Here is a 9,811-nt window from a genome sequence, read left to right as displayed (position 1 = left end):
TGAGGCTTTTGGATATATGTATCCAAATTGCAACGATCGCAAACAAGTCAATAGCTGATCAAGACCGTGTGTAAAGCAGTTGGTGTAGGCGAAAGGCTGGCAGGTGGTAGTCTGGTGGTTTCATTTTTGCAAACGACTCGTTATCGCCATCTGCCGGCCTTTGGGCTACAGTTGGTGAGAAATGCTTATTAAAAAAACAACTAGTCCAAAGCCTTGGCTCACATTAAACACATTTTATTAATTTCAGTAGCCGATGTGGACGTCAGCATGTGGGATTATGTATAAACGGCCTAGCTTCGATGATCACTCGAACCCTGACTCATGTCCAGAAGAGAGCCTGCAGAATAATTCGGAACGGGTCGTTCACCAGCTACCCGGGAAGCCCTCGGAATCATTGGAGAGCAAACGGGAGCAGATCTGCCTGACATTTGCTAAATACTTCACTAAACTGATCAATGCACACACCATATTGCCGAGGGGCATTAATAATGCCGTCTTTAAAGCTCCTAAAATGTATTTATTTTAGCTGCCACCCCAAACATTGTCGTTGTATTATTGTTGTTTTGTATATATTGCATAGTTTAACATTGTATTACATGTTTTGCTAGTTTAGGATTTTACTATTTGATGATTGTAAATTGGTTTACACAATTCAGTCTATATGACTGCAATACATTTACTACTACAGGGCACAAAGCAGAACATTAGACAAGAGGAACGTAATCGTTTTAGCTCCCGTGTTCACATCGGACCAAGAACAATGTAACGTACTTCCGGTGCTTGTTTGGCTGGCAATTTGAAATTTGTACAATGTAAAATCGTGTTGTTTCCGTAGATTTAATGGCAATCTTATTAAATGACACGTTCCAAATCACTACTGCAAGAGTCCTATAGTGACATATACGAGTTTAACGTCACTTTCTAGTCTCTATACTATGTTTAAAAGGATGGCTGAATTTGGACCAGATTCCGGGGGTAGAGTGAAGGTAGGGGATGGATGTCAATAATATTTGATACCGGCAACTATAATATGATCGATAAAAAGTTTTATGTTAATAAGAGACAATTTAACTAAGTGTGTTCCCTAATTATAATATATTTCATTTTTAATAAGTCTATGGAAGCGTGTCAGTGAAGTGCTTGTCGTGAAGACACGGTTGGAAAGGCAGGCATCAAACCGCATCACTTCTTACTATCTGCCAGCCGGTTCACCATATTATCATCATTGATCTGCATGATGTTGCAGAAAACATCATTTGTCTGTTATCCACAGGGTGTTACGATCGTCAAACCCATCGTATTCGGAAACGTTGCTCGGTATTTTGGAAAGAAGCGAGAGGAGGACGGACACACTCACCAATGGTCTGTGTACGTGAAACCATACAGAAACGAGGTAAACTCAACTGTCATCTTGGAAAATGGATGGTGTTGACTTCAAGGTCTCATTGGAGATAATTATCATTGGATAATACAGTATTGACCTGACCAATTATATTCCAGGATATGTCTGCATATGTGAAGAAAATACAGTTCAAGCTACATGAAAGTTACGTGAATCCACTCAGAGGTAAAGTTTGTAATGTATCCACGTATTAACAGTGATGTAATTAGTCATGAATGTAGGGCTCATGGTGTTCTCTTTCTGATCCGTCGTAGTCGTGACGAAGCCTCCGTACGAGATCACAGAGACGGGCTGGGGAGAGTTTGAGATCATCATCAAGATATTTTTCATCGACCCCAATGAGAGGCCGGTGAGCGGTGCTCGACTATGTCATTTAGGGACCTCGTTCAAATCAAACTTGATTATTATAGCACCTTTTTTTAAACAGAGGATTAATTTCAGAGTGCTTAACACAATAACATAATAGGAAGGTGATAAAAAAAAATATGTTTTCTAAATTAGGACACATTAAAATAGTAAAACAATATTTTAATAACAGTGGACTTGAGACTTTACATTTTCATTGTACAATTACATTATTTTTATGATACAGTTCCCCCAGTTACATGAATGTCTGTCTGTCTGTCTGTCTCTGTCTGCCTGTCTGTCTGTCTGTCCTCTCTCTCTATCTGGCTCTCCTATCTATCTATCTATCTTATCTTATCTTATCTTATCTATAGGTGACTCTCTACCACCTACTGAAGCTCTTCCAGTCTGACTCCAGTGCCATGCCCAAGAAGACGGTGGTCTCTGAATTCTATGATGAAATGGTGAGACATTTTATTTATTTATTTTTCAAACAGTGAACCGAAGAGGACACGAGAAAGGAAGTGAAACCAAGGTGAGGAAAGAAAGCAGAGAGGCCCCGTCTCAACTCTCTGTCCTTCCTGTTCCTCTCTCAGATCTTCCAGGACCCCACAGCCATGATGCAACAGCTCCTTAGCACCTCTAGACAACTGACCCTGGGGGCCTATAAGCACGAGACTGAGTGTGAGGAGCACACACACACACACCTGTACATTTAGTACCTGTAGATTCATATTGCAACTAGTAACTACTGTATCTAGCTATGTCTTTTTTAACCCTCGTCGGGCAAATGTGTTTCAATGCAAATTACAGACATCATCCACTAGATTCTTCTCTTTTTTTTCTTGAGAGGCTGGTTGGGGGCCCGGAACATAATTACAAATCATTTGTAGACTGCAAATTGACCTCAAAGAAGCCCAAACAGATATAATATTTGACTAAAACACCATTTCAAACCTGGCTTACATGTGTATATATAATCACATCTCTCTATCATACATGGGAATACTTGAACACATTTTCCCAAATGAAAATCTCTTGGAGCTGATTTCCTGGTATTGTTAGTCTTTTATGTCCAACAATTAAAAATAATTGCTCAGAAAACTTGGGGAGCCTATTAAAACCACCCGCGGGCTAAATTCGGCCAGCGGGTCGTCAGTTGGGGAACCCTGCAGTAGGGGCTTAGATTAAAAGTCCATGGCTGCGTTTACACAGGCAGCCCAGTTCTGATCTTTTACCCAATTATTGGTCTTTTGACAAATCAGATCCTTTGCCATTGAGATCAGAATTGGACTGCCTATGTAAAGGCAGCCAATAAAACCCAATGTCTTTGTCCTCATTGTTCAGTGACACCACAGCAGTGCTGAGTGGACAGTATCACTGGTGACTGACCCTTCCTGTGTCTGTAGTTGCGGAGCTGGAGCTGCGGACGCGGGAGAAGCTGGAAGCAGCGAAGAAGAAGACCAGTCAGGAGATCACAGACCTGAAGGATAGACTGAAGGCCAGCAGAGAGACCATCAACTTCCTGAAGGGAGAGATACGCAAGCTGGAGGAGGAGGACCAGATCAAAGACCACTGATACACACACACTGGGTGAATCTCAATGGTATTTTCTTGATTCCTCATACCTTCTCTCCTTGCATCCTTCTCAAAACTCATTGGAACACAAGATATGAGGTTCCTTGTCTTGGATCTTCTCTTCCTATGTGTTTTGAGAAGGAGATGAGAGAGGACGCAATGAATCATGGATATACAATTGAGACACACCCTAAATTCCAAATCAACCTATAGGCCATCTCCCCGAGGCACCCCTGTATATCTGAAGGGTTTGGATAGGTGGATGCAATATGGTGCTTGTGACTCACCTTGTCTTCCCGATTTCTGATAGGCTGGATGGAGTTTACGCCTTTTTTCTTCCACCTATCCAACCCCTTCAGAGCAAAGGGAGGTGCCAGGGAGGAGGGGCTAGGGATGGATTTGGAAATTGCCCTCGTCTGGAATCCACACAGAATATCACTCCATTTTACGATTGTTTAATTCCTTAATATAATATCTGTCATTTCTCAGATGCTTTCATCCAAAGTGACTTAGTCATGTGTGTGTATGACTCCAAAGTGACTTAGTCATGTGTGTGTATGACTCCAGAGGGACTTGGTCATGCGTGTGTATATTCGTCGTACGGGTGGGTCCCTGGAATGGACTCCACTATCTGGGCCGTACTGTCACCATGCTCATCCTGGCCGTACTGTCACCATGCTCATCCTGGCCGTACTGTCACCATGCTCATCCTGGCCGTACTGTCACCATGCTCATCCTGGCCGTACTGTCACCATGCTCATCCTGGCCGTACTGTCACCATGCTCATCCTGGCCGTACTGTCACCATGCTCATCCTGGCCGTACTGTCACCATGCTCATCCTGGCCGTACTGTCACCATGCTCATCCTGGCCGTACTGTCACCATGCTCATCCTGGCCGTACTGTCACCATGCTCATCCTGGCCGTACTGTCACCATGCTCATCCTGGCCGTACTGTCACCATGCTCATCCTGGCCGTACTGTCACCATGCTCATCCTGGCCGTACTGTCACCATGCTCATCCTGGCCGTACTGTCACCATGCTCATCCTGGCCGTACTGTCACCATGCTCATCCTGCCACAGGACCTCACATCATTATGGATGATTGCACTAACAATAGAGACATGTAGAGGCATTCCGTTTGAATTCCAGACTTAACACTGCCTAGCAGAATGGTTTTATATGATCATGTACATAATAAACAAGAACACTGAAGATAATCCATGTTCGTTTCACCCCACTCTCAATTCCACTCAGATTTACCACAGATGGCTCTCAGTGCCAACATGTCACATCTGTGTAGACTGGTCTGAATGTGAATAGGTTTTGAGCTTCTGTTTTTAATTTTTAATTTTCTTTTTTTCTGTAAAACTCAAACCAGTTTTTCTTTGATTTCTCCTATGTGATGGAACAGATGGATCAAACATGTCTTAGATGCTATTCAGGGTTATTTGCAAATTATTATTTTGTCAAGGATTGATCTCTTAAAACACACGTGGATAGCCTGGGCATGGCCAACTGTCTCGGTATCAGTACATGTGTCGACCCTTTTGATATGACTTCACTTCTTGATCATCATTTAGATAAAAGATCGAGAACGACAGCAGGCATTTTCATCTCTGTTGGAGAGCGCTAAACTGTTGTTTACCTTGTAAGGAGACCGGAGCGCTGTAACGTTTGATGAATATACAGCCTCTGCATTACCCTTTCACCACCACTAGAGAGCGGCGATGAGCAAATATTTATTGGAAGTGGGAGGTGGCAACAATTGTTTTATATTCCAAGAGAAAGGGAGGAGGCAACAATTGTTTGTATTGGAAGAGGGAGGTGGCAACAATTGTTTGTATTGGAAGAGGGAGGTGGCAACAATTGTTTGTATTGGAAGAGGGAGGAGGCAACAATTGTTTGTATTGGAAGAGGGAGGTGGCAACAATTGTTTGTATTGGAAGAGGGAGGTGGCAACAATTGTTTGTATTGGAAGAGGGAGGTGGCAACAATTGTTTGTATTGGAAGAGGGAGGTGGCAACAATTGTTTGTATTGGAAGAGGGAGGTGGCAACAATTAGAAACAAGGTGTGAGTGAAGAAGGACAGGGGCTTGTGGCATCAACAACAGGTGCATAGCAGCATTAATGGCGTATTGTATTATTACAGATTGACCAGCATTCCTTTATTCTGCATGTCACTTCAATTGTCATTGTAGTTTTTTAATGAGAAGGAATTCCCGAGTCAAATCTACATCTAATACATGGTGAATGCTGCAGTGAGTTTAGTAGATGGCCGACTGTTCATTTCAGACTCTTCCAAAACACACAATACCACTAGTTAGTTAGAGGGTACAACTGAACAGATTGTGTGGCCCTCAACCCACACATCTCCAAAGAGATCTCCCACTCTCTTTCCCTCTCACTCTCTTTACCTCTCTCTTTCCCTCTCACTCTCTTTCCCTCTCACTCTCTTTACCTCTCTCTTTCCCTCTCACTCTCTTTCCCTCTCACTCTCTTTACCTCTCTCTTTCCCTCTCACTCTCTTTACTTCTCACTCTCTTTCCCTCTCATTCTCTTTCCCTCTCACTCTTTCCCTCTCTGCCTTGTTGAACGCACCATAGCCTAACACTGAATTACAGTACAGCTCAGACATTGAAAAGGGAGAGCCATGTGATTACAGTGTTTGGTAATGACACGCGAGGTATAATAGTAACTGATCTGGGACAGCTTGAAGCATCCATGTGACATCCCAAATGGTACCCTATTCCCTTTATAGTGCACTATTTCTGGGGCTCTTGGTCAAAAGTAGTGCACTACATAGGGAATGGGATGCCATTTGGGACGACGCAGGCCATGTCAGACCACAGTCCTGTAATCTCCCCATCTTCTTCTCCATCATTGGTTCTATGGAGACCTAGTCATCGTATTGTTAGGCTGACTTGTTAACAATGCACATATTCAACTGACCACAGGAACAAACCTATACTAGGACTCTCTCTTTCACATACACAGGGAGATAAATCTCTCACATACACAGGGAGATAAATCTCTCTCTCTCACATACACAGGGAGATAAATATCTCTCTCTCACATACACAGGGAGATAAATCTCTCTCTCACATACACAGGAAGATAAATCTCTCTCTCACATACACAGGGAGATAAATGTCTCTCTCTTTCACATACACAGGGAGATAAATCTCTCTCTTTCACATACACAGGGAGATAAATGTATCTCTTTCACATACACAGGGAGATAAATCTCTCTCTCTCACATATACACAGGGAGATAAATCTCTCTCTTTCACATACACAGGGAGATAAATGTATCTCTTTCACATACACAGGGAGATAAATCTCTCTCTCACATACACAGGGAGATAAATCTCTCACATACACAGGGAGATAAATCTCTCTCTCTCTTTCACATACACAGGGAGATAAATCTCTCTCTCACATACACAGGGAGATAAATCTCTCACATACACAGGGAGATAAATCTCTCTTTCACATACACAGGGAGATAAATCTCTCTCTCACATACACAGGGAGATAAATCTCTCACATACACAGGGAGATAAATCTCTCTTTCACATACACAGGGAGATAAATGTCTCTCTCTTTCACATACACAGGGAGATAAATCTCTCTTTCACATACACAGGGAGATAAATCTCTCTCTCACACACACAGGGAGATAAATCTCTCTCTCTTTCACACACACAGGGAGATAAATCTCTCTTTCTTTCACATGCACAGGGAGATAAATCTCTCTCTTTCACATACACAGGGAGATACATCTCTCTCTCTCTTTCACATACACAGGGAGATAAATCTCTCTCTTTCACATACACAGGGAGATAAATCTCTCACATACACAGGGAGATAAATCTCTCTCTTTCACATACACAGGGAGATAAATCTCTCTCTCTCACACACACAGGGAGATAAATCTCTCTCTCACACACACAGGGAGATACATCTCTCTCTCTCTTTCACATACACAGGGAGATAAATCGTTCCATGCATGCAGAGACTGCCCTGGCCTCTGATCCTACAAAGATCAGACATTAAATAAATAGACGCTGAGCTCTGGAAGGAATGCTTGTTTATATTCCAGCGTTTGCTTTAGAAATATCCTCAAGCTTTACACTGGCATGCGCTCACTAAGGCTCACTTGTAATGTAGCCTACTGTCTGGGTCCTTTGTCAATTTGGTGCCGTTCTGGAAATCCCAGGATCTGACTGACTATTCCCTGTCTACTAGAAGTTAGTTACTGCTTATAAGCAGGAAGATAATAGTAAAGGCTTTCAAAGAAGATAGAATACGTTTTTGCTTTTGAAATAAACTTTGAAAAGTATTTGACTGCGACTCGACCCGGATGCAGTCTAGGGATACTGGCGTGTTCGGGACGAGATCGAGGCACTGCACTGCCTGAGCTCCGGGAGGGGAGCTGCCTGCTGGAGAGAGTTGCTGGGCGAGTGAGCGATTTACTACAACAAGACAGCGCGACAGCGAGAACAACTTCAGCACGCCTAACTAGTTACTAGGTATTTTCAAAACGAACAGAAAACAAGGTCGGAAGGCAGCGCGGGAGCTATTTATAACATTGCTGCTGATAAAGTGCCAAATTGGTCACGTTCGTAAAGTAATATTTTTGCGGGGCGACAGATCGGAGGAGGCACGGGAGTGTGTGAAGCACTTTGATGTGGGCTGCTGATGGTTGTAGCAGTGAGGAGAAGAAGGGATTTAACAACTTTCCTAAACACATCAACAAGGGATTCGTGGCAATATTTCCCGAAATACATCTCCGGTTTACCCACGAAGCTTCCCCCTGTAAGTATCTCCTAAACTTACATGTTGTTATGTATTTCTCTTGTCTTTTGATTCCTGTTTGTTCAAATGTCATTTGATTCCTGTTTGATTAACAAGTAGAAGTGACTAGCTGGCTAATTATATTAGTTTGCGAGGTAGAGTAACTAACTATTATAGAATATAAACGTAGCTTACTAGCGAATGTATGATGTTCTCCTATGGGAAGATAAGAACTGGTATGCGTTATAATCGCTTATTTTTATGGCACCACAATTGTATTTAATTTGATCCAGCTACTTACTGTACGCAGCTAAAAACCACACGAATCAGAGCAAAACATCCCGCACAACACTACCACTGGTTTCAATACAGACATTGGAAACTGAATAGCTACAATCATATTGCTATAAATAAATAAACTAGAAAGTAGTCAACTTGTTTTTCTAGTGTTAGACTGATCGCATTATATTTTCTGTTTTTATACCAAATGTCATCGAGCTTGTTTTATTGTTCCGCGTAGTTACAGAGTTGAACAACATGCACATAACACATCACACCACTGATAAGAAAGCTCGGTGTCAGTCAATTGAAATGTAAGTTTCTAAACAGTTCTGTTTGTTTGTAGTGACAGTTTGTTAGCTGTGGTTCTTAACGGTAATGTTTTCCATGATGTCGTCAATGAGTTTACTCTGTGTGAGTGTCTTCGTTCTGTCGAGAGAGAGAGAGCAACAACATCAGACGGCTTGGAAATGTGTTCATGCACTTTACTCAAATGATCCTGAATAAAAAGGAACGGGATTTCTAACGAACTTAAGACATGACATCCTGGACCAGGCTATTCACTGTGTTTGTCAAGTTAAAGGACGTAATGACTGGTTCTCTTTGGCACTCACTTAACAATATGTACGCCCTAGTCACTCCATTACCTGTCAATCATACCGGCAGTTTACAACGCAGTCAGAGTGTCGTTACCTCGGTCGACTGATGTGGTCGGAAGGGCCGTATAGAAGCTGTTCTTGTCTGTCTGCCATCACATCAGGACAGTGATAACAGGTCTGGTTTTTAGTAATGTGTCAAGCTGATCTGTGGACAAAGAAAAGACCAATGGGTTGAATGGATGATTTCTCCTGTATGTGCTACTGAACTGCACGTTCATCTGCGATTGGTTGGTGAGGGTTGGTGGTTGACTTTTCCAGCTCGGACAACATGTCAAAAGTGAAGCCTTGACGTCATCAGTGCTTTTTTTTTTTTTTTTACCATTGATTTGTTAAATGACTTGGTCGGTGTTTTCCCCTCTCAGTCATCTGAACTGTATATCTGTGAGACTATACTGGTTAGTATTGCTGGTTATTCAAATCATTCAACTCCCCCCTCTCCAGTCCTGAGGGTCAGCGTGACATGGTGGTGCGTGTTAGAGTGCAACGCTTTGGGGGGGGGGGGGGGGGGGGGGGGGAAGCTTTGTGCAGACAGATGGTTTAAACTCACACAACACCCACTATAAACACTTTCAGCTCTGAATATGGGACCTGTCTGCTGTGGAATCCTACCCTCTGAAGTGTCAATCAGAAACTCCAGTTTTTTCAAAGCCTCTCTGATGCAGACTTTTTTTGCTCTCTTTCTTTACCCTTTTCTCTCTCTCTCTCTTTCTCTCTCTCTCTCTCTCTCTCTCTCTCTCCCCTTTTCTCG

General features: G+C 42.7%; 2 protein-coding genes across 3 annotated transcripts in view; both read left to right on the top strand.

Moving 5' to 3' along the window:
• The first annotated feature begins 696 nt into the window (after positions 1 to 696).
• On the top strand, positions 697 to 5,491 carry LOC110499707 (YEATS domain-containing protein 4). Of its 2 annotated transcripts, XM_036944981.1 has the most exons (8): positions 697 to 986; positions 1,274 to 1,393; positions 1,501 to 1,567; positions 1,657 to 1,751; positions 2,122 to 2,211; positions 2,344 to 2,431; positions 3,157 to 3,340; positions 3,636 to 5,491. In XM_036944981.1, exons 1-7 carry the CDS (start codon positions 936 to 938, stop codon positions 3,324 to 3,326), a joined length of 681 nt encoding a protein of 226 aa, XP_036800876.1. In that variant the 5' UTR covers positions 697 to 935; the 3' UTR covers positions 3,327 to 3,340; positions 3,636 to 5,491. The 2 variants fall into 2 exon arrangements, with proteins under 2 accessions (XP_036800876.1, XP_036800875.1); XM_036944980.1 differs by having other exon boundaries at positions 702 to 986; positions 3,157 to 5,491.
• Positions 5,492 to 7,696: 2,205 nt separating this feature from the next.
• Positions 7,697 to 9,811, top strand: part of LOC110511371 (fibroblast growth factor receptor substrate 2-like) — a 77,694-nt gene continuing 75,579 nt past the window's right edge. The window contains exon 1 of the mRNA XM_036944978.1: positions 7,697 to 8,146. The gene's annotated coding sequence lies outside the window, so the exon portion shown is untranslated. The remainder of the gene's footprint in view (positions 8,147 to 9,811) is intronic.

The sequence above is a fragment of the Oncorhynchus mykiss genome, chromosome 15 (genome assembly GCF_013265735.2).
Source record: "Oncorhynchus mykiss isolate Arlee chromosome 15, USDA_OmykA_1.1, whole genome shotgun sequence".
Lineage (NCBI taxonomy): Eukaryota > Metazoa > Chordata > Actinopteri > Salmoniformes > Salmonidae > Oncorhynchus > Oncorhynchus mykiss.
The sequence above is the reverse complement of the archived record's forward strand: the minus strand, read 5'-3'. Positions and strand labels throughout refer to the sequence as shown.